A 24,460-nucleotide genomic window follows, 5' to 3' on the forward strand; every position below is an offset into this window, starting at 1 on the left:
ATAAATGCAGAAAGCTGTAATTGAGACAAAATAAAAGTTTAAAAAAAAAGGTCAGGAAATACCAGATTTTAAAAGGGACTTTCTGCATTTATTAAGGTAGGCAAAAAATGGGAAAAATTTTTTGTTATTTGGGTCAAATAGGAAACCAGACATATTTCTTGCAGTAAAAAAAATAAAGAGGATGCAACATGTTCAAGTTAACATCTTCAACATTCCTGACCACATTTGGGATGCAATGAAGTCTTTCCTGCCTGAAGAACACAAAACCAATGCTCTGAAAAATTCTTGGTATTCAAACACAGTTTAAACAGCTTACAACACAAATCTGTGCCTTCACTTTGTGTATGTCTTCTTTGATCTGAATCTGAAAAAATAATTTCTTCCCAAACTAATTTAACCCAGAAGGTTTCTGAGGACCAGCTGGGGAACAGGCTGCCTGACTCTCAAGGAATAAGCAGGCTACAAGGTAAACAACTTTTTCAACAGGTTTCTTCTGAGTATCTCCTCATTTCTGAGTCCCCTGATGCTCCCTGAGACCACACTGAGCTGCCAAATGCTGTGAACCAAGAGATACAGGAGCATGGGTAAATAGTCCATACACAGCCCTGCCAGGAATTGCTCAAACACAGACAGGGCATGGATTTTTTTCATCCTTAATCCTTGATTTTGAAATTAGTTACTGCACTGTAGAGCCCACCTTATAATCCTGGCAGGTAGGGAACAATTGTGGAGTGTATATTTAAATTTAAAGGCAATGCTGCCAGTAATGGACTGGCTGGATTTATTTGCATCTCCCCTTCCCAAGCAGTGGGAAATGTTACCTACAGCTGGAAGATCTGACTCCCTGGGTTGGATAAAAACATGAAAGGAGCTGCTCCTAAGGGAAGAGAGACCCAGCTCTAGCAAAGCTTTCAGACCAGTATCCAGTATCTTTTGTGCTGAAGAATCATCAATTTTCAAAGAGCCTTTTGCCACTGGCAGTAACTGAAATGATGGGGCAGAACCATCAACAGAATACACAAATACAGAAGATAAGGCTTATCTATCCTTGGGAGGATTTTTATGCTCAGCAACAAGTTTCTTTTACATAGAAAACTAGGAATTCCATAGGCAGATGTAAATGAGAAGAAGGAAAACTGGTTCTGGATGATCTGTGCTCTGTTTCACAGGCTTTTTGGGTCATTTCCTCACTTCTCAGGGCTCCCAAAATGTCCTTTCTCCCTGCGCTCTTCAAACATTGATGCTCTTATCACCTACCCATTGTACAGATTTTAAACCCAACAAAGAGGATGAAATTACTTTTTGCCAAGCAGGAAACTCCAGATGAGGCAGGAGGTTGCCAGGCCAGCCCTGCAGGTATCAGGCAGCCCCTTCCTGATGAAAGGACCATCTCACCAAAACTTCTGCAAGAGCTGCTGTTGTCTCTCCACTGATCACTGACACTGAGAATACCACAAATGCCTTCAACACCTTCAAAAATTGTTCATTAAAAACTCAGCATAGTTTATGAAATCACAGGAAGGTCTGCCTACCTTAAAACTGTTCCTCACTAAGGAAAACACAGAGTATTTTTATGGGGGAAAATTGTTTTGGGTGGAATATTACATCAGCTGGAAGGGTTTGTGGGGATTTTCTGTGGGTTTTAGGCAAGCATATTTTAAATATGCAGTTTAAAAAATCTGCTGAGTTCATGAAGAGAGCAGTACCAAACTGGGAACAAGCTGTCCTCACTCTCATATATAGATGGCTATTAGAAGCATATGGAATATACATTTAAGTGTACCAGGCTGAAAGAGATAAAACAGCATTACCCAAAAATACATGTTATAATACCTTCATGAACTACAATCTGCTTTTGTGCCTATAAAATAAATCCAGTCTTAGTAACCCAGTATTAAATGGCATTATACTAATTAGCCAGCCTCACACGTGTATGTAGTTTCTCCAAGTTGCCAGACTCATGACTCAGTATTTATTTGCTCCTTTAAAGAGCAAAGATATCCACTTTCCTATTTCATGGAGATTTTCCTTACAACATAATCCATTGTCATGAAGTGAAAGCAGATCCAAATAATCTTATAGAACTAAAAGCACTTTATCAGGCTCTTTTTGCATGACAAGCACAATTCTGAATGAGCAGTGAGGGGCTGGATTTCTAAAAACTGACCAGGAGTGCCTAGAAAAGTGCTTCACCTCTGAGGAGAGAACTTCTTGTGCCCTTTTCACTGCAGGCAAAGGCAAAATTCATCTTTTTGATACAGCAAGAAAGTTACTGCCACCTTGTATGGAGAAAAGCCTCCCTTAGAATAAGGGACAATGGTTGTGGGTAAATGCAAAGGAATTTTTATTTCATTATAAGGCAATGAATGATGAGGGAGAAGATTCAGAGCCCAACAGCACACTCTGCAAAAATGATATTTTATGTGGACCACATCCTAGGATTGTAGTGTACACCTTAAACACTGATTTCTACCATTGGGGAAAGGCTTATCTATTAAAAAAAATATTTCACAGCACAGCAAAGTAGTAAGTTTACTCTGAAGTGAACTTAGGGAAATTGTGGACAAGAAAGCCTGGATTAATGCCTCCCACAGGACTACCAAGGGCTGCTGGCTCTAATGCATTTCTCTGCTCCTACATGTAGTCATCAACTCATTTATTTAGGAACTATTTTTATTCTAAAAATCATAAAAATCTTAGAGATATAAGAAACCTGAAGAAAAGGCTCAAGTGCTTCTTATGGAAGGGAAAAGAAAAGGTGTTTTAAACCCCTTGAAGCACTTTCCCATTAAAAAGGAAAAAAATAAAACAAAAAAAAAAGGGAGGGGGGGAACAAAACAGCAGCTCTGAAAACAGCCTGTATCCACCACATATATTATCAATTTAACAGCCTTGAATGGAAACTGCAAGTGCTTTGATAAAAATCAATTGAAAAGCTGTCTGCCCCACTGTTGCTTCAATAAAGTGCCTCTGTATCTTTTGCTGAAACCTTGTTTTTGTAGCCTCCTTAAATCACCACACCGTTTCTCCTCCAAAAACACACTCCAAGTGCCCAGACCAGCACTGTGCATTGAAACTTCCCTTCTGCAGCAGGGATCAGGGTGCAAACCAGCACTCCCAGCACACAGGACAGCTTCATTTCCGCATTGTTAAACGCAGGAATTATTCTTCATTTCTTCATTGCTAAAAATTAACTTTCAAGTCTCGCTGCTCCTCATTCAGGTGCTGAACTTCACTCCCCGAGGCCTTTGGCTCTGGCTCAGGCAGATTTGGGGCAGCAGCGAGGAGAGCTGAGTTCAGCAGCACACACAGCCCTGACCAGAGCCTGACCAAAACTGACCCTGTCCAGCACCCTGTGAGGAGCCATTTCACACCTCGGTGCCCCAGGTCAGCGCCCTGCACCTGCAGGAGGGGGCAGCAGCACGGTTTGCTTTGGATTCAAACAAAGAAGCACTTTCCTGAAGCCTTTGCAACGTCTCCAGAGTAAAACAAACAAAAAAACCCAAACCAGGCCTCCCTGTGTCCTCCCATGTAAGCCTTATGGCCACTATCAAATAAGCAGAATGGCCAAAAAAGAGGCACCAGCACTTCACATTCTTGTAATTCAAGCAGCTTTAATCATCAAAGATGTTTTCACTAACCTGCAGCGAGGGCATTTGTTCTAATAACCTTGAATAGAGTGGTGACACTTTAAAGATGGCTCCATTGAACAAAGAAAGATAAAAAAGCAATTTATGGCAGGATGGTGAATCTCAAGGCAAATTCCCACTACTGTAAATTGCAGCTTTTTCTCCAGGCCAATCCCTCTCCACACAGCAAGGACTGTCAGAGCTGCTTTGCTACACATCCTCCTGCTCTTTGCTCCTCACTGGTCAGGATATTCCTCAAGATGGTATTTGCAGTGGTGATTGGAAAAAATAAACAGTTCAGTCACAAGAACTGGGCCAGCACCCAGTGGCACAAAGGACCTTGTCAACCTCGATGTACTTGGCAGCCTATGAAACCCATGGCACCCAACTCCAGCCTCTAGACTCTCACCAGCCTTCACAAAAACCTTCTGAAAAACACCTCACAAAACCTTTGGGAAGTGCTGGATTCTGCTGCAAAATCCTGGGTGAGATTTTTGGTGTATATGTCAAATGATGCCATAAGCTCCCTTCACAGCAACCTCCAGATAAAAAGAAATATGGAATGAAAATGGTTTTTTTTTGAGTTCAGGAATCTCTCAGGTACAGCTGCCTGCCTTCCACACAGCCCCACCAAAACCCAACCACTCTTCTCAGGAGAAGACTTTGCTGCAGACACAAGGACAGCTGAGTGTCCACAAGTCTATCAAAGCATTATAGCAAAATCAGGTGAGGTTTGTAATTAGCAGCCATGGCTTATATTGTTTTTGCTATGTCACCACTGGGAATTGAATAGAGGGTTCCATAAAATCAGTCCAAAAATCAGGTAGGTTTCAGCCATGAGGAACCTGGCTGCCATTTCAACTGGCACTTCAGATGCAGGAGACTCTATCCATCTCCATTACAAATCCTCTGAGCTCATCCCAGCATTACTTTCCCACATTAAGCAAAAGAGTTCACATAAAAAGCCTGCCTAGCTTCAGACATTATCCAGATAAAGAGGAGAAAAGAGAAAATCCCTTGTATTACCTCTCTCAGCTCTCTCCAAACCTTTTCTGACATCTTTGTTCTTTCAGACCTGGCATTTATCTGCAGATATTATAGAGCCCTAATTAAATCTTCTCCTGAACCTCTGCTACTTCCTGGCAGAGAACACACATTCTTGGTGTGCTGATGGACCTACAGGATTTTCTGCACTCCTCCCTTATGGTGAGTGTTAGGCCTTGCTTGGAAACATCACAACTGTGTACAACACAATATGTTTCAACAGAAATACAAAATTATTCCATTTCTTTCAAAGAATGAAGAGAAGCATAAGTGAAAATTATATTCCACAAGCTCATTGGAAAAACAAACTGTGGAAGCACTGGGCAAATAGCAGTGTCTGAGAACAAGGCATGCTTTTGTTTTACTGCTGTCTCAGAAAGGGATAACTGGCAGCGACAGCAGAAGCAGAAAAATTTGTCTTCCAAAATAAAACCTGCAGCTATCTCTTCCCCCTGGGAGTAAAGGAAAACATTCTGAAAGTGCAGCTGAATTTTGCATTAAGGGAAGCTGCACACCTCACCTTATCTGATGGAAGCAGCTCAGTGTTCAAAGCCTCCGAGCTGGCAGCGAGCGAGGGGATGTGAGAGCTGTGAAAACCTCCAGCTCTGGGCTTCAACAGGCAGAAGGCTAAAAAAGCAGGTTTTACCCTCCCTCCCTGCCCCCCAACAATTCTTCAGTTCCTTCAAACTGATGCTAAGAGAAGCTGCCAATGAAGAGGAGAAATTGGTGCCTTCCCTCCCCAGGCTGAGGCCTGGCCCAGCTGTCCTGGGTGCTCCAAACACAACAAAGCCTCTAAAATCACCTTTCTCTTTCTCTGTTCTCCTTATTCTCCTCTGATCCCCAGCACTCCTCTCCCTCAGCAGAAGAAGCAAACAGCCCAGATGGCAGAGGATAAACAGCAAGTTCTACATATGCTCCATATAGGCTGAAAAGAGAGCCCAGCACAGCGTGAGACTCACCCAGGCAAGGCCCCCTCACCTCAGCCAGGGCTGGCCCTGCACGTGGGCATGAGGAAAGGACCAGAAAAGAGGTTTGAGGCCATCAGCTGATACTCTGCAAAGTTTTCTCCACTGTGGTTTTCAAAGACTTCCATCATTCCATGAATCAATGGAGAACAGCTCTAGGTTAGACTATGCACAGAAGCACAGAATGGTTTGGGTGGGAAGGGACAGTAAAGATCATCTCATTCCACCCTGCCATGGGCAGGGACACCTTCCCCTCTCCCAGGCTGCTCCAAGCCCTGTCCAACCTGGCCTGGGACAGTCCCAGGCATGGGGTAGCCACATCTGCTCTGGGAAACTGTGCCAGGGCCTCCCCACCCTCACAGGGAAGGATTTCTTCCCAATATTCCATCTAACCCCACTCTCTTGTCAGTTTGAGCCATTCTCCCTTGTCCTGTCACTCCAGACCTTTTCTCCATCTTTCCTGCAGGTTCCCTTCAGATCTGGGAAGGCCACAATGAGGTCACCCCAAGGCTTCTCTTTCCAGGCTGAACAATCCCAATTCTCCCAGCCCTCCCTGGCAGGAGCCATGCTCAGCTGAGCATCACCTTGGCTTTGGGACTGCCTGCCCTCCTGCACTGCAGGAACCTGAGCCAGCCTGCTCCTTCCCACTGCAATGTCACACATCTTAAATTTCTTCAGGGCCCAACAGAGGAAAGCAGGAGGCACTGAGAGCCCACCCAGCTGAGGTGAGAACTCAGAGTTACCAAATCTGCACGAGTGATGCTCAAGCTTTCTCCTTCCTCTTCTTCGCCCCAGCCATGGCAACCCAGACCAAAACATGGGTAGCCAGGAAACAACACATCTGTGGGAGGGAGGGAGCAGCCACAGCAGCCCAGGGAGGCCTTGGCTGGCCAGGCAGTGAAAGCTGGCTCAGAATAACCATTACCAGAACCACAACTCAGCCTCCAGGCTGGAAAATGAGCACTCATTTGTGTCTCCAGACCACATCACCCCCCTGCCCACTCAGAGGCACAGGGAGGGTTCAGTACTTCGGGAAAGAGTGGCTCAATGACTGGGTGGTCCATCAGCTTCAGGAAAAGGAGATGAGGGATGCAACAGCTTTCCTGCATCCATCTGGACGTGGAGTCGCTCTGTTCTCATGGACAGCAGCCTGGTCCCTAGAGTTTCTCTGCCCTCTGATCTCTCCACGCCCCCCATTAACCCCAGAGCTCTGCACTGAGGCCTCCAGCCCTGCCCAGACGCCTTCCAGCCCCTCCAAGCCCCTGGCACCCCTGGAATCCCTGTTCCCCAGAGACCCTCCCACACCTCCAGAGCCCCCAGAGCGCCCCCACCACCCCCAGCCCCACCATCAGCCCGCACTGATCCCCACAACCCCCCAACACCTCCCCTAAGCCCCAGAGCCCCTCACCGAGCCCGGATCTCCCCCATGGGCTCTCACAGACTCTGCCCCCACCGCTCCCACAGCCCCTCACAGACCCCCAGGGCCGCCCCAGCCCCTCAGCGACCCCCAGAGCCCCCCGCTGCCTCCAGCCCCGCCCGCCGGCCGCAGCCCCCGCGGTGTCCCCGGGCTCCCCCGGGCCCCTCCGCGCTCCCCAGGCCGCCGTACCGAGGCTCTGCCCCACCGGGGTGCTGAACGGGTTCCCCAGCAGAAACTCCATCTTGGGATGACAACAAACCGCGGCCCAGCGCCCAACCCTCCCGCACCTCGCCCTGACGGACAGCGGCACACACCAACCACAGCGCGCTCTGGCAGCTAAGTCCCGCCTCCCTGCGTTCAATTGGACAGCTGCAGGACGCGCGGCAAAACCATTGGTTAAAGAGCGTGTCCATCACTGTCAAGAGAGGGGGCCCGCCCCGGGGTAGTCCCGCCTCTTTTCCCGCCCTCCCTTTGATGGACAGCGGGGACAATGAGACTGCCATTCCCTATTGGGCAAAGCCCGAAACTATCTGCAACATTATTGGGCAAAGTGAATGTCAATCATCCGAGCCCTCTCCGCCCCGAGGGCACGGTCCCGGCGCTGATTGGCTGACACGGATTTCTCGCGCTCTGATTGGTACTGGCCTCCCCACCCCCTCCACGCCCATTGGCGGCTGAGCCCGTCACGTGCCTCCCTTAGCAACGCACCTGGGCTTTCTTAGCGACGGGCGCTGAGGCGCGGGTGGGAACCGGGAAAGGGAACCGGGAACGGGAATGGGAACGGGAACCGGGAACCGGAACCGGGAACGGGAACGGGAACGGGAACGGGAACGGGAACGGGAACGGGAACGGGAACGGGGACGGGAACGGGAGCGGGAGCGGGAGCGGGAGCGGGAGCCGACCCAGACCCCCGGGAACCTGCGGTGAGAGGCCTGTGGGGCCGGGATCGGGGCCTCGGTGGGTCCTGGGTGCGGGAGGCGGCGGCTCCTTCCCATTCACCTGGCAGGGGCGGCTGGAACCGGCACTGACCGAAGAAACTCTTGCCAAGTGACATCCCTGGAGTGTCCAGGGCCAGGTTGGATGGGGCTTGGAGCAACCTGGGACAGTGGAAGGTGTCCATGGCAGGGGTGGAACAAAATGAGCTTTAAGGTCCCTCCCAACCCAAATAATTCTGTGATTGTACAAGAAAGAGAGAGAGGAAGGCCAAGGATGGATAAACCCAGATCCTGCTGCTCTTCGGTGTGTGCTGCACACAGCCACAGAGAGGTTTGGTTTGTTAATGAAACGCCAGAATGAGAATAGAACTCTCCCAACTCTGGCATTTATCATCGCTGTCCTATGCACAAACAAATCAGGACTTACTCTGTAATTATAAACATCTTACACAAGCAAAAGTTTGGAGATTCGAGTCCTTCACAGCAATTCATTAACCCTGCACAGTATGAAAAAGACAAATAGTCTCATTGCCTCCAGGGCAAGATTAGGGATATTTAAATTTCCATGAAAATTTTCTTCACTGAAAGGGTTGTCAAGCCTTGACAAGGGAAGTTGTGGATTCCCCATCCCTGGAAGTGTCCAAGGCCAGGCTGGATGGAGCTTGGAGCACCCTGGGACAGTGGAAATTGTCCCTGTCCATGGCAGGGGTGGAATGAGATGAGCTTTAAGGTTCCTTCCCACCCAAACTATTCTGGGATTCTGTGATTCTATGACTACTGGAAAGTGATTTAATTTATTTTCATTTTTATAATCATTGCCAGGCAGAGATTTAATTTATTTTCTTTTCTATCCTTTAAGGCTGATTCTGTCTCACAATGACTCAGTTTTTCAATAATATTGAGCCAAACGTTATTGATGATGAAATCCTTCAGAAAGCCATTGAGGAGAAGTGTCCAGAGGACCTTGGAGATATTGCCAGAAAGGAAAGTATTAACTTTAACGTTGTGACAGAGATACAAATTAGTTTTAAAAGTGAGTATCAGAATATTTACATATTTTTCCTGTTCTTTTCATAGAAGTGGGTAACTGGCAATTAAGCAACCATTATTAGCTGGGATTTATTATGTGAAAATTAACATCTGGACTTGGACTTTTGCTCATACCTGTACAAAGCAGCTTCATCAGAGGAGTTTTTGCTGATAGGTGACTTCAGAGCTGCTTCACTTCCCACTCTCACTGTCACTGCTGCTCTCATTTAACATTTATATTGTGGTGACACCTACAGGCCACAGCCCTGTTGGGCCCCTCAGTTCGTGGCCAAACCCAGCCCTGGGCAGGCTCTGCCGTGGCGGGTGGTTGTGTGGGAGCTGTTTGGGAGATTTTAGTGCTTACAGTCCAACCTGATGGCATTCTCTGCTCATCCACACCGTTTACCATGGCTTGCCTCTTACTGTCAAACCTGTCGTAAACTTGCACTCAAAAAAATGGAAAGGAAGAATATTTGGCTAAATATTTGAGGGAGGGGGGTAAGTTCAGTTGATTATTCTTTGTGTGCTCCAGTAAAATAATGTGTGTATGAGTTGATTTTCTTAGAAAATACTGATCCTGCACAGATTTGTTTGCAAATCCAAAATCCAGAAGTGTGTGAATATTTTGTGCATGCAGTCCCTTGGTTTATGGTGCCCTCACTAAATTAGGACAGCAGGACAGCAGATGAAATCAATTTCAGTTGATTATTCTTTGTGTGCTCCAGTAAAATGTGTGTATGAGTTGATTTTCTTAGAAAAGGTTCCCTTGACCTGATCCCGCATGGATTTGTTTGTAACTCCAGAATTGTGTGAATATTTTGTGCATGCAATTCCTTGGTTTATGGTGCTCTCACTAAATAAGGACAGCAGATGAAACCTTCTGGGAAGGCATTGCAGGGGAAAGAGGAATGGGAGTGAGAATATTCTGTATTTCCTGTCACCTTGGTCCTGATCCTTTGCTGTGGTGGCCAACAGCCTGCCCTTATGATTCTGTTTTTGGAGGAAACTAAATGCAGGGGTATTGCTTAGCTCTGAACTGCAGCCTTCACAGAAAGAGAAGAATCCAACTGCTCTGCTGTGCTGAGGATCCCAGGAGCAGGAGAATCATTTCCAGCAGCAGGAGCTGGGCACGGCTGGATTGCAGATGCAGGGAAAAGCTGAGGCTCATCCCAAACCTCTGCTTGCAGCTGGAGAGGAGGATGAAGGTCAGGGCGTGCTGGCAGTGGGTTCAGGAGGGCTCTGGAGAGCAGGACCACACTCAGCATCCCCTGCACGCCTCGTTGGCCCCATTGATGAGCAGTGTGTGCTGAGCAGGACACTGGGGTTAACTGGGCTGTTGCATTGCAATCCCATCCAGCCAGGGCACCTCTGAGCTCTCCAGGGCACTCATCACACACTGCAAATCCTCCTGCAGGCAAGACTGGACGTGTTTTCCTCGTGCAAGGCAGTGTGGCTGCTAAACAAAGCTGGAAAGCAATTTTCTTTTCTGTCACAGACATCTTTTATGAAAAATCCTTTCTTAGGTTTTTTTTCCTCCTGAAAAGCTGAGAGGCCTCAGGAACAAAATGTAAACAATGGTTATCTGCTGCTGTGGAATGCAACAGGTGGATCTGTGATTGGTCTCGTGTGGATGTTTGGATTTAGTGACCAGTCACAGCAGAGCTGGCTCTCTCTCTCTGTCTGAGCCAGCTGCCTTTGTTATCATTCTTTTCTATTGTATTCTTAGTTTAGCCTTCTGAGATGAAGCCTTTCCTTCTATTCTTTAGTACAGTATAATGTAATATATATATCATAAAATAATAAATCAAGCCTTCTGAAATATGGAGTCAAATCCTCGTCTCTTCCCTCATCCAAAGACCCCTGTGAACACTGTCACACTTTTCTTTTTTTTTTCTTTTTTTCCTGTGGCTTTAGACATCCTGCAGATTGCTAATCTGTGGCCATTAGAGAATCTGACTAAGCTGCAGCTGGACAACAACGTGATTGAGAAGATAGAAGGTCTGGAGAGTCTGGTTCACCTTGTTTGGCTTGGTGAGATACAGGCAGGGGAGGGTGGATGCCTGTGCAGGTGCAAAGCAATCTGAGATAAAGCAGCATGTCACCTTCTCAACAGCACTGATAGGAGCTTTCCCTGGGAAGGCTGTCAGCTGTCTGTGTGTCTCCTCATTTGACTGTCAAATGTCAAAATGCCTGAGTATCAGAGCTGCAAAACAATCCTTCAAATGTTTAAAAACTGGGTTCAATACATTTGGTGTGGCAGGAACAGGAAGCTGAGGTTTCAATGTTGTTTCCAAGGTTTCTATTGTGTTTAGGGGTGACTTTCAGGAATATTTATGGAAACTCCTCTGTGATATAGAAGCCTGAATTCTGTTTTCAAAGCTGCTGCAGGCATTCCAAATCCTACAACCCTTAAGGGCTGGGTGTCAATGCTGTCCCAAGGAGTGCCCATCCTTGTGGCCTGGTGTGACTGCTTGCAGCTACACAGATGCACAGCTGAGAGCATTCCCTGGAACTGCAGCCACATTGCTGGCTGGAATTCTAAATATATCCTCAGCATGCAGAGCTGGAGCTCATAATCACATTGTGAAATGTCTAATGGGCTCTTCCACCCCGTTGTCTGCACAGTTCTGCTCCAGAGATGACTGAGGCACTTGTGAATCACAAGTGATCAGTGTGAGCACAGTGTTTTGAGGCACACTCTCATATTTTGTTTGCCCAAAGGCTGCAGTGGCTCAGCTGCTGCTGTACAAGTGTCTCAGCCACCCAAGAGACCTCATAAACTGTTTTTGGGCTCTTGGCTCGCTCAGTACTAATCCTCAGGCAAATCCTGCCCTTAGTCATGGTGAGTGTGGGTGTTAGGAGAGATGTTCTGGCAGGGGAGGAGGACATTTCAATAAGTGAAACAGCTGAAGTGAGCCTTGCACAACTCCACTGACATGGAGCTGCCTTGTCTTGGTGCTCTGGGAGTGACCACAACTGTGGCAAGAAACAAGAGAGTGCCAGATTTATCACAGAAATTCACCTCTAAGGGCATCTCTCCACCTCTTGTTTTGTGTTTCCCCATGAGGCAGAAGTCCCTTTCAGGCTGTGTATGTGGACTCTGCATGGACTAATTTCAGCTTTTCCTCTCATTTAAAAGCTGCACAGACAATTGCAAGGAGGAGATGGGAATAAAGGACGATTTAATGCTGAGCTTTTCCTGTGGGGCCTGGACCACCCCTGAGAAAAATCTGTACATAAACTCCTACACCCAGAACTAAAGAGCAGAATCAGGGTGCTCTGCAACAAATAATATAATGTTTGATTTATAAATTCTTCCCCAGACCTGTCCTTCAACAATATTGAAGTAATTGAGGGCCTGGATACTCTTGTCAAACTGCAGGACCTCAGTCTCTACAGTAACAGAATATCTACAATTGAGCACATGGACACACTACAAGAGCTGCAGATTTTCTCCATAGGGAACAATAACCTGACTGTGCTGGAAAATGTGAGTGTTCCCTGGCTTTGCAAATATTCCCTGCTGAAGGATCAGATATTCTAAAACTGCCATTTGCCATTGTGTCCAAGCCCCTCCTTAGGTGATAAAATTCTCTTTAGGATTTCTAAGCAGTCTGAGCTATGGGTTTGGTCCTCTGGTGTTAAGTGCTTACTGCAGCCATTTTTCATTTAGATTATTGACTCATGGGGGCCCAGGTCTGTGACTGCTCTCAGCCATGGCAAAATTCCTATTGGCTCCCATGAAAGCTAGAAAAGGAATAAGTGGCTACATATGAGAAAAGGGGGGAGGCTAGGATTTATTTGGGGTTCTTTTGAGGGCATCTTACCAATTTAAGATCTGTGATTTGTGCACCCCATCTGCCTTCTCTCTCCACCCATTGTCTAGATATTACCAATATGAATTTAAGTATTTCCTTTCCCAAAACCATTAGAAACTCATAATTGACTGTCATGTGAATTTGGCAGCAGAGCAGAATGCATATTGCAGCTCAACTGTAATAAAAACAATAAATTCCAAGGCTGTGCTTCCCCAGCCCTGGGAAACACAGAGCTCTTTCCCTTTGGCACAGGTTATCTACCTCAGGAGGTTAAAAAGCTTACAGACACTGAACCTCAGTGGGAACCCTTTCTGCAGTGAGGAGCACTACAGGCTCTTTGTTGTTGCTCACCTTCCCAGCCTGGTGTACTTGGACTTCAAGCTGGTGAGAAAGTCCACGGTGAGATTTCTGCATTCCCTGCCTGGGAAATCAGGCAGCAGCATCTTACAGAGCCTCTGCTTTGTTGGTGTGCCAGCAATATTCCAGCACTGGGGGCAGGTTCCCTGCAGAAATCAGGCTCACAGAAACACACAGTGTTTGTTCTGCTTCCACATAACAGCTGTGAACCTGTAGGCCAAATTCTGTCAAATCTGACAGAGAGGTAGAGGTGTCAGAAGCATGATGTCTTCACAGATTCTGTGAAAATCAGCAGCTGTGTGTGGGAGAGGGGCCTGGTTCGTGTTGCCACAGAGAGGCTGCAGTGTGAGTGCAAGTCTTTCTCAGAGAATCTCAGAGGAAATCAGTCTGGAGAGCTGGATCCAGGGGGAAGGAGCCTTGGTGCTCCTGCTGCTCACACAGTGATTTGTTTCAGCAGCAACCTGACAATCCAGGCAAGCAGGTGCCTGGATGCACTTCCCACCTTTGATTTCTGAGAATAAGACACTTCATCCTCACCTGTGGAGCTGCTTTATCATCCCAGGGCTCAAAGGAACAAAGATGGGATTTTTTTGTTCAGGGTTTGTTTGGGGTTTTTTTTTTAGTAACCAAAGAACATGATTAATTGTAAATTTGCTTGGCACAGAGCAGGAGCTGTGCTTGGAATGTGCATTGCTCTTACCACAGGACTGGAAGGGTTTTCCAGGTCGTGGAGTGCAGTCCCTGCTCATCAGGGATGTCTGAGAATTGCACACTTAAATTTGTCAAGCTTCAGTTTCAAGCTAATGAGGTTCTTGCCCCTGGTACTACCTTGCCATCCACTCCTCCAAAGAATCTGCTCCTCCCTAGAAAATGAATTAACCTCGCTGACTGATCAAATTGGAGCTCAGATTCTAGAAGTCAAAATAGAACTTCCTGCTAAAAGAGGAAAAAAACCCCAAAAAACTCTAAAGATGAGAAAATGGAGAGAGAAAAGCTTCCTGGGACTGAATTATCTCAGATGCATTGAATGCAGAAACAGATAAATGTGCCAGCAAAAAATGGGATGAGGATTAGATTAGAAACTTCATAAGTAGTTTAATAAAAAGCCCATGAGGGAATGGAGAGGCAGATGCCACTCTGGTGCACGTTCTAGAAAGATCAGTTGCTTACACCCTGACTCACTGAGCAATGCAGGCTAATCCAATACAAATATTTTATTTATATTTCTCAGGCAAAAGCTGCCGCTTTAAAGTATCAACATCTCACTAAGCCATTGGAGGAAGAGGAGGCTCAGGTCCTGGCTCTGCAGGAAGTGGAAGATGCAAAGCAGAAAGAGCTGGAGCAACAGCAGGTGAGTTTTCTTTGGCTGGTTGTGTCCTGTCCCAGGAGAAAGAAGCACAAACACATATTGCCTTGTCTTTTCCCTGCTTGAAGATTTAATGAGAGGTTAAATTTGACTCTGCTAAAACCAAGGCTCAGATTAATCTCTGTGATCTCTGACTCTTATCTTTTGGGTAGAAACAGGAGCTGCTGTGGAGTACACATGATGTGGGGGAACATAATTCTTTGGGCTGAACAATGAAACTACAGATAGAGAACCCTGCAAAGCTGAATAGTAAATCATACCCAGGGAGCTTATCAGCCTCACATGAGATTAGGAAATTACAGGTTTGAGGGAAATGTTAACATTTTCATGGTGAAGTGACTTTTTTTTTTCTCCTTCCCACTAAGTCAAGCTTTTCATTAGTTTTATGGTTAAATTCTCCAGGAAATTTGGACATCACTGTAGTCCTGTGACCAGGCTGAAAGCAAGACCAGGTGGAATGGTGCTTTCAATTGTAGCCTGGCTCTGTATTCCAGACTCTAGAAGATCAGAGTGGCTTACCTTAGTTTTTAGGGCCAGGGAGGATGCTGCAACTCTTCCCTTTGTACTTCCCCATAGTTCACCAAGTCCTTATCTGAAAGGCTAAATAGCCTTGCAGTCAGTGTTTGTATGTGGTGATGTCTTACACAGGCAAGGGGCACAGGTTGCCCAGAGAAGCTGTGGCTGCCCCATCCCTGAAGAGTTCCAGGCCAGCTTGGATGGGGTTTGGAGCAGCCTGGGAGAGTGGAAGGTGTCCCTGTCCATGGCAGGGGCTGTGACTGGATGATCTTTAATGTCCCTTCCAACCCAAACCATTTTATGACTCCGTGATCTGATGCAAGATTAAACAGTGTTTTCTACCCTTAGCTGTAACAGCAAAGCCCCTGGGATGGGTTTCACTCCAAGGTGCTTTTGTGGCTTGTTGGTGTTTCTGCTGTGTTCATATAACCGTGTCTGCACCCAGTTCTGCTGCTGCTGCTGAGGCTCTTACAGGACAGACACATCCCCAGCGCTGCCAGCAGGCTGGCATCTCTATTTTACTTATTTTGCTCTGTTTCTCTTCAAAGGCAGCCTTTGTTGAGTACCTGAATGGGCCATTCCTGTTTGACAGTCTGCATGAAGAGGAAGGAGAAGCCACCAAACTGGTTTCCCTCCCTGGAGTGGAGGAGCTGCTGCAGGCATATCCTTGCTGGGTTTGGAATACCCACAGCTAACAGGTAATGCCTTGAGTTCAGAAGGAAGTGCATCCACAGGGACTCTTCATCTGCTGCTTTTGTCCAGAGCTGAAAGCTGCATTGATCTAAGATCTGAGACAGTCTGTGTTCAATTTTGGAACAGTACCAAGAGTTACACGGCGAGGCTGTAAGACCACTGACAGCTTTAAGGCATGATATCTTGTGAAATATGAGGGCTCCAAACAAATGGTTTATATTACTGACAAGCTGGCCATCCCAGCTTGAGACATCCCATTTGTAAAACCACTCATTTCTATCCCCAACAGGTCATGAGATCCCAGCTTTTTAAATTCTCACCGTTGTAATTACCATATTCATTTTCCTTCCCTTGAATCAAACATGATTTCTGTAGCCTCCTTTCCTGACCCTTCAAGAATCAAGACTTTGTACTTTCTTTAAGTCTGGAATCCACTTAAAGTTTAAAATGAGCTGGAAGATAAATCTCTGTCTGTTAGATTGTAAGAGCACAGTTGCTAAAATCATGTTGAAATTGAAGTGGTAGGAGATAGGAACAGACTCATCAGAGTGATACAAGTCACATATCTCACAACCTGCCAGAACTGGCAAAGGGAACTTTCCAGGCCAGCACATTTTTCTGATCATTGCTCCTACACGGGGGAGCAGAAAGCAGACACTTTTTTTTTTTCCTTTTTTTCCTTTCTCATTCAGATTAATAGAGCATTGTCAAGGCCAGTAACTTGACCTTCCTTAAAATTGCATTACACTGTTGGGGAAAAATGCATCACAGCTTAACTACAATAGACTCCAGAAACAATTCCATTGCCAAGATAATAGCAGAAGAAAAATTGACGTTATTTTTGTGATGCTACCAAGTCAGTAGTTTATTCTGTGCTCTGGCTGTGGGCTCCAGAGCTGTATTTATTAACTACACAGGCACTGTATTCACACTTGGGAAGACAGATAGGGTTGTAGGCTTCCTTCTGCTGCTGTGTCAGAAGAGTCAGACAAGTGAATGTATTTTTTTCTCTTCCTCAAGGCCTTTTTCCCCCCTCAAGTTGCCATAGCTTTCTCCATACCCTTAAGGCAGCAAAACCCCATGCATAAAACGTGAATGGGTGACCCAGCCCTGCCCCAGACTGAATATTTGGCAGCTCCCAGCAAGAACCACAGAGTTTACATAGAAGTAGCTCGTAGCTCTTGTTGCTCAGATTTGCAGAGGCAGAAGGAACACAACGTGTTGCTCCACTGAACAAGCAAAAGACCTTGACTCTGCTGTCACATACAAGGAGGAGTTTGTCTCAGTTTGTGAGAGCCTGTATAACTATGGGCTGGAAGAGTATGAAAAACGAGAAGCTGAAGTCTCTAAATTCTACAAAAGACTCCATGAAATTCTGGCAGTCAACCAGGAAGAAAGCAAGAGAATAATCTCAGACTTTGAGACTCGGAACGAAACGGTAATGTTATACTTTTGTTTGTTTGATACATGATTTCTCTACAGCCTGTACCATTAAAGTCACCAATATTTAAGAAAATGGAAATGCTCAACCTTCCTTTTAGTTTAAATATTTTTATAAAGTTGATTTTTAAGATAATTAGATAGATAGATGTTTACTGCTACTCCCCTTCTTTTTGAAGCTCCAATAACTCTTCCTTCATTGAAAAACCAGGAAGAAAAGGAAGGAAATTGCAGGGTATTCAGTTCATTTTCAAGTAATTTTCTGCTTCACTTCATTTTCTCAACAACAGCTCAAAGAACTATAACCAAAAAAAAAATTAGAGAAAGTTATTTTAATGCATTTCTAGTCCTTTAAAGCAGAAACTCTCTTTTCATTCTGCTCCACCACAGCCACCCATTGTGGCTGCTCAGGGCGTAGCTTCTAGCTGGATCCCTTTCTAACCATGTATAATAGATTGATCATGATTTTGTTTCCACAGGAAAAAAAGAAGCAAATAAGGGAGGGCTAAAGCCTGGTGGCACTGTCAGCTGAGAGAGCAAGGCCCTGACAAGTGACACCAGCAGAGTCACAAGCGCTGGCTCCCGCTGGAAACCAGGTCACTTTTATTGCAGTGCCTGTCACAGGCTGGCAGCTGCTGAGTCACTCTGCTCCCAGGGCCTTGAACCCTGCTGATTCATGCTGGAAATCTGCAGCCAGCAGCTTCAGGGGCTGGCAGCACCACCAGAGTCACAGAATGCAGGGTGGGTTGGGTTGGAAGGGACCTTAAAGAGCATCTCGCTCCAACCAGAAGTTTGGTTTGCATATTCAGTGAAGTTGTGCTTGAATTCTCACTGTATCTTCGATGAAAAAACCCTAAACCAGCAAAACAAACCCTGCAAAACCACAACAAAACCCAAAGATACACAGCTGAGGGCAGATTTTACCCCTTCACCTCTGTCTGACCCACAGGCTCAGCGGTGGATTGGGCTGCAAGGGGTAACAAGGGAGAATGGCCTAAGCTAAAGGAGGAGTGGGTTAGATGGGATATCAGGAAGAAATTAGATTAAATATAAGGAAGAAATCTTTCTCTGTGTGGGTGGAAAGGCCCTGGCACAGATTCCCAGAGAAGCTGTGGCTGCTCCATCCCTGGAAGTGTCCAAGGCCAGGCTGGACAGGGCTTGGAGCCACCTGGAACAGTGGAAGGTGCCCCTACCCTGGATGATCTTGAAAGTCTTCCTCAACCCAAACCACTCTGGGATTCTGGGATTCTCTATAAACAGGACACAGGGTTCAGCTTGCCAGTTTTCATATAAATATTAGAGGAATTGGTATCAAAACTAAACACAGTGTTTTAACATCATTTCCCCACCATTTAAAATTGCTGGAGGAGTTCAAAAGGCACAGAGGCCCCAGCAGACTGCAGTCTGTGACCTTTTCTTAGGGCTGTTTGTCTGTCTGTAATCCTTTCATGTGAACTTGGGCAACCTGTAAAATCACTGTGCTCTCTGAAGTTGGTTATGGAGGATTAAAGGCCTTGAACTTTGAAGTTATTGCTCCCAGAGGTGCAGCTTGAGTGGCTCTGGAGCCTTTTGAGCCTCCTAACTTGTTTACATTCGAAAAGAAGACACCTTGCTCTCCCCTTCTCCCTTTTAAACTGCAAAGTTTTGGGTAATCCACCCCATTTCCAGACACAAGCCTTGGCAGGGGTTTTTAACAGAATTCTTTATTTCACCCCATTCCATTCCCTCTCAGGAGAAGTGGATTAGACATAATAAAACATATACATTTCCCTCCTTTTTTAGTTGATTGTTAACTGATTTTAAACAGACTTGAAAATAACACATTCAGCACAAGAGGATTTTTTTCCTTTTTTTTTTTTTTTTGATCCCAGCAAACATAAATCTTGCCTGATACAAAAGTGACATCAATACATAATTCTGAAGGGCAATAAATCCTTGCTGTAAGAGGAAGGCAGGCAATGATAGGTATTCCATATTCAGAATACTAAATCCTGACCATACTGGAAGTCAGTCAAGATTCTCCTTGGCAGGAAGTGAATCAGGATTTACACCTGCCTTTCTTTCTCCAAAACAATTGTTAATTTCTTCTTCACAGCCTGCAATGTCAATAATTAAATATTGTTCTTTTTTGCTGGAAATGAAGGGAAGCATAGAAGGAGCAAAGTCTTGTGCTGAGTGGAGCATGAGGAAGAGTTTTCCCAATGCCCCTGCAGTAGCAGAGCTCAGAACTGTTGACTACCCACTATGTAAATCTGGAGACTTCCCTGAATCATCACATTTCATTTCAGCTAATCAGCAGGAGGAACTTTTCTCACACATGTAACAAGTTAATTAAATTGCAATGGAGTGCTGAACACAAACTGTAATTCATGTATCTCTGTGTTTAGAGGCTGGATGAGCTCTATCAGGACGGGAGTGGTGAAATCGCTGACTCTAAACGAGCCCAGGGCAAGGAGGAGATCCAGCAGCTGTGGCATGCACTGATGCTCTTGGAAACTCTGGTATCCAACGACCTGGAGGTGAGATCCAAGCTCACACCTGTGGCACTCAAAGCCAGAACCTTGTGGGGTCACCTCTCTGTCACTGCAGCCCTGTGTAGCAGTTTACTCACAAAGAGGGGGGCACAGGATTTCAACTCAGGAAAATGTTTCACCCCCATCTTTTCCTTTCTCTGTTCAAAGTTGATGGGAGTGAGATTAGGCCCTGGACATTGCTGCCTTCCAGCAGATCTCTGTTCTGTACAGAGCAGAGCACAGCATGTCCATCACATCTCTCCAGGCTGATTTCCCACACTTCACAGGCAGGGAGGTTGTGCAATCACTTTCTAGGTCTGCACAAGCTGCTGCATAGCATGGGGTATGCATTTGGAATTCTAGAGGTGTCATTCTTTGAAGCTGATCTTTGCTATAAGATTACACACATTCCTGCTCAGCTTGCTGCATTTGCTTGCATAATAGCTGCCTCTTCCTCCCCAGACTTTTCCTCAAGAACTAGGGCAGGGCTGCTGATGAGCATCTTCATCGGAGGAAAAAACCCAAAATAATCTGTTTAAAAATGAGCAGGCAGGAGCTGTGGCCTGTGTGCAGCAGTTTAGTTTTGTGAGCATGGATGGCAGAAAGCAGCAGCTCAAAATGGATCCTCACTGCATCAGGATTTTGCCTTTTTAGTGTTTGCTGAGTTGGCCCTTACATATCTGATGGGATGAGCAGAAACATTTCCTCCCTGTGTGCCCTGCTGGATTTGCAGGATTCAGCTACCAAGACATTTAAGTGCAGCACTTCACAGATTCTCCATCAGCCGTTTCTGAGAGGGGGAACAGGCAGCTGCAATTTTAATTTCTGAGGACTAAACCAAGAGCTGCAGTAAAGCCCAGGCAGGGGTTGTGCTTCTGACAAGAGGCTCTCCATGCAGCCAAGGACAAGGAGGCTGCAGCAAGGCAGGGGATGGGAATGAACCCTCTCCAGGCACTGCTTAGGTGACAAAGGATCCTCTGGCTTACTCCAGACACACAAAATGCTCGAGGCAGTTCAGTTTCTGACTGTGCTAATAACAGCAGTGAGTCCAAATTACAGTAAGCTGTAGATTCCTCCTAGACTCCCTGACTCCCTGTTTGTGCAAGTTTTCATTGTGTTATTTCCTCTTTTTCCCCTTTGTTAAGGAACTGTTACAGGATTTTAAAAGAAGGCTTGATGTCATAGCATCAACATTCACTGAAAACATCCAAGGCATATATCCTTTTCACAGTAGGTTGGCCTGGACCTCCCAGTCATGCACCTACACCTCACCTCTAAATCCAAAAATGAGCCTCCAGTATAAAAACTTTATTTTTTATTTTAATCAATAGAAAATATCTTTTCCTAGCCTTGAGGAATGGTCATTTAAAGTGCCTATCTTCTTTATGTGGAGACTCTGGAGAGCACAGAAAGATCTAAATTCTACTGTGCTGAAATTCTGTAGGATTTAGGCAGTTTCACCCTGTTGGGAATCTTCCTTTCCTCTCCACGCAGAGAAGACAAAACAATCGGGTTAGATTGTTGTCTAGGTACATTCCTGCCATAGTAAATGAAATATCTACAATTCTGGTTGAATACTCTTTAAATGGTGTTCATTTTTGTATTTTTGATGAGTGCTGAAAAAAAGTTATATGAGAATACTGAAAAGCTTGAGTGTCAGGTCATGCTGCTTTAAATCTAGAAATCTGATGGCCTGGTGCAAATAACTGCAGTGCAGTCAGAGCTCAGCTGTCACCTGGAGGCCTCTTCCAATTTCCCTGGCAATCCCAGGTCCTCTCTCAGTCCTCTGTCATATTGGGCAGTAAAGATGAGACTGAGTGTGTGATTCAGAACTGAGAGTGTGTATCCTGATATCCTGACCCCACAGCAGCCTCTGGGAGCAGCCAGGCTCATTTCTGCAGGATCCCCTTGTGCAGGCACTCAGTCCCAGTTACAGGAGGTGATTTAATCCCCACAGATGAGTGGGGTGCTCAGCTTTTGCCTTAACCACATTCTGTACGTTTAACCAGTGCCGGGACCTGGAAAATCAACACTTTGAGAAGGTGATGGAGATTATCCAGGCCATCCTGAAGAAAATCGCCCTCTTTGAGCTTGAGGAGGATTTTCCAGAGGATCTTCGAACGGTGAGGGCACCAAAACAATTCATCTCTGTGAGAGAGTAGGCAAGAAAATGAGGCTGTAGCCTCTTCTCTGAAGGGCCAGGATTTCCAGGAGGCTCAGTGCTGCCAGAGCCACACCTGAACCACAGCACAACCTCCTTCCTAGAGGGTCCAGCTGCTTGGCTGAACTGTGGTGCCTCTGAGCATCTCCACTGGGTAGGACAGGGATAAGTGCACTGCAGGTTTCCTTGGGCACTGCCAGAGCTGGTGGCAGCAGCCCAGGAGAGGTGCTGAGGAAATCTCTCTCCTGCCTCCAGCACAGCTCACTGCTCTGGCTGATTTCCAGGCACTCAGGCAGCATCTTTGCTGCACTCCCTCACAGCTGGTTTTGTTCAGACTCTCCCTGCTCCCTCAGCAGAATCCCAACACTGCTCTGAATCTCTTACACCAGGGCTCTGTTTGCCTCAGTGATTTCAAAATCCCTTCCTGGAGCTCCTGAGCCCATGAGCTGATCTGGAGGCAGGACACAACACTTTAAATGGAGCCTTCCACTGAGCCCTCAGTCTTGCTGTGCAAACAAAGATCCCAGGAGCCTTTCCAAAAGCACCAACACCATTGCAGTGCTCCACTCAGCAACACTGCTGCCCTTTTTGCCTCCATAATTCCTTCATTTAGTGGCTAAATTACTTAAATTTGCATTAGCCGTGGTTTTGCTCTGTCCAGATTATCCCAGCCCCCTGTCACTGCAGGTAATCACGAGCTGACAGACACAAACCAGACCCCTGAGCCCCCAGGGAGCTGCTGCTTTATGGCCTGTGCAGATGGTGGTGGTTCTGCACCACTGCCCTGCACCCATTTTGCTTCACTGCCATCCATTCCCATGGAGAAGGGAATTCATTTACCCAACAGCTGCACTTGGCTGCAGGAGGAGCCTCATTATGGGCTAGCGAAGCCACCCTCTATTTAGAGCCATGAGGGAAGTCACTGCTTCCATTAGAAGCAGGGACTCTCCAAAAATGAAGATTTACAGCCAGTGCCAGCAGTGCAGGAATCCCTTCCAAGTGTGATTTTCCATTTCCAGGCATGCTGGAGTATATTCAGCCTTTCTTCCACACCAGCTGCATGGCAGCACTGATCTCCCCATTCCAGCATGTGGGGCCAAGGCTGCTGCCTCTGTTTCCCCACCTGGGTTAGGGATAATGCCCAATTTCCAGGGTACAGCCCTGGGTTTATCCCAATGAAAAAGGAATTGCCAGGTTGAGACAGAGGGGGTTTCTCCCTTTGAGCACTGCTGTGCTGCTCATTCATTGTGTGCTCTCCCCTCCTCTCATCCTGTCACGTCACCTCCCAGCTCTTTGAGGACAAAATCACCATTGTGAACATCACCAGCATGTCCCACAGCATCCGCCTGCGCAAGATTGATAAGCGCGAGAGCGACATGCTCTCCAACACCTACCAGTGGCAGAAGTCAGTGAGAGAGAAGGTAAGAGACCCTCACACTCAGGGGGATGGGGCACTGTGAGGAGAGGCACTCCCAGGTCTTTGCTGGACCTTGACCTGCCTGCAGATTCACTGCTCGGTTTCAATCTGTCCAGGCTTTCCAAAGGGAGAGCGACAGAAACCGCGCCTGTATCGAAAAGATCATTTGCTTCATGGACACCCTGCAGAAGGAGCTGGATAGCACAGTGGTGAAGCCTAAAGAATAGGGCTGGGGAGCTGCCTCACCTGGGGCACACAGGACAGCCCCCAGCAGGAACAGCTGCCTCTCCATGGCCAAGCTGCCTGGGACATTTCAGTCCAAATCCACATTTCTTCCATCCCACTATAAACTGCAAATAAAAGATACTTCTTGACTCTGGAAAAGCATCCAAAGCCCTGTCTCTTCCATCACACTGGCACAGAGCCCGTGCAGACAACTCAGAGCTGGTCACAAGGGGTTATGGATCAGCTGCGAGCTGATTGAACCAAATCATTGTAGCATATAATGCCTGAAAGCTTCGGTACCTGCGAGCTCAGTGGCAGGAACCTGTGAGCTGCTGGCACGAGGCAGCAGCTCAGGAGAGGAACACTCTCCATCAAACCACCCCCGAGATAACAGCAGGTTTCCAGCTCAGCAAGCACAAGGCTGGCGGGGGCTCCGCATGCCTGGGAGCCTCATCCTCTCAGCCCTTCTCGCAATCAGCTTTCTGCAGCGTGAGCAGAGCAGCCCCCAGCCAGCGGGAAGGGAAATCAATGGTTCCACAGGAGCGACAGCCGAGTGAGGAGTCATTAATTCCCCTCCTTGCTCGGTGACAGGCTGCTCCTTAGGAACGCTGCCGGCCGGGGCGCTGCTGCTCCAGGCAGGCAGCAAGGAGAAGGTGCGAAGGTTAAACGAGAGGGTGGCTCTGTGTGCTGCCAGGGGCAGGGCAGGTCTCAGAAAAACCCGTGATGCTGCCTGTCAAACACAGATTCAGCTCATCGTGCTCTGTGCTTCTGAACATGGCTGCAGCCCAGGTTTTACCCCTCTTGCTCCAGGACTACTCAGTTGTCTCCTTGCTACCTCCTCAGCTGCATGGAATGGTTCACACAGTAGTTAGTGTCTGCTCTGGTCTGTGATTTTTAATACCTGGAGCCATCCCAGTACGTGCCCACAAGCTGGC

General features: G+C 46.7%; 2 protein-coding genes across 3 annotated transcripts in view; one reads left to right on the forward strand and one right to left on the reverse strand.

The window, feature by feature from the left end:
* Nucleotides 1–7,285, reverse strand: part of TOM1L2 (target of myb1 like 2 membrane trafficking protein) — a 56,133-nt gene extending 48,848 nt beyond the window's left edge. For both annotated transcript variants that reach the window (XM_058815980.1, XM_058815981.1), the window contains exon 1: nucleotides 7,245–7,285. The gene's annotated coding sequence lies outside the window, so the exon portion shown is untranslated. The remainder of the gene's footprint in view (nucleotides 1–7,244) is intronic.
* Nucleotides 7,286–8,866: 1,581 nt separating this feature from the next.
* On the forward strand, nucleotides 8,867–23,570 carry DRC3 (dynein regulatory complex subunit 3). The gene is made up of 11 exons (XM_058816249.1): nucleotides 8,867–9,023; nucleotides 10,934–11,050; nucleotides 12,343–12,509; nucleotides 13,090–13,236; nucleotides 14,426–14,545; nucleotides 15,625–15,737; nucleotides 17,033–17,207; nucleotides 19,597–19,728; nucleotides 21,732–21,845; nucleotides 23,173–23,304; nucleotides 23,417–23,570. Exons 1-11 carry the CDS (start codon nucleotides 8,867–8,869, stop codon nucleotides 23,525–23,527), a joined length of 1,485 nt encoding a protein of 494 aa, XP_058672232.1. The 3' UTR covers nucleotides 23,528–23,570.
* Nucleotides 23,571–24,460: the final 890 nt, after the last annotated feature.

The sequence above is a fragment of the Ammospiza caudacuta genome, chromosome 17 (assembly GCF_027887145.1).
Source record: "Ammospiza caudacuta isolate bAmmCau1 chromosome 17, bAmmCau1.pri, whole genome shotgun sequence".
Taxonomy (NCBI): Eukaryota; Metazoa; Chordata; class Aves; order Passeriformes; family Passerellidae; genus Ammospiza; species Ammospiza caudacuta.

Excerpts from the sequence above, each read along its gene's own strand:
- DRC3 (XM_058816249.1), top strand. The coding sequence starts at position 8,867 with ATGACTCAGTTTTTCAATAATATTGAGCCAAACGTTATTGATGATGAA. Across the intron at positions 17,208-19,596 it reads TTGAGACTCGGAACGAAACG|AGGCTGGATGAGCTCTATCA; the intron begins GTAATGTTATAC and ends CTCTGTGTTTAG. Across the intron at positions 21,846-23,172 it reads TTCCAGAGGATCTTCGAACG|CTCTTTGAGGACAAAATCAC; the intron begins GTGAGGGCACCA and ends GTCACCTCCCAG.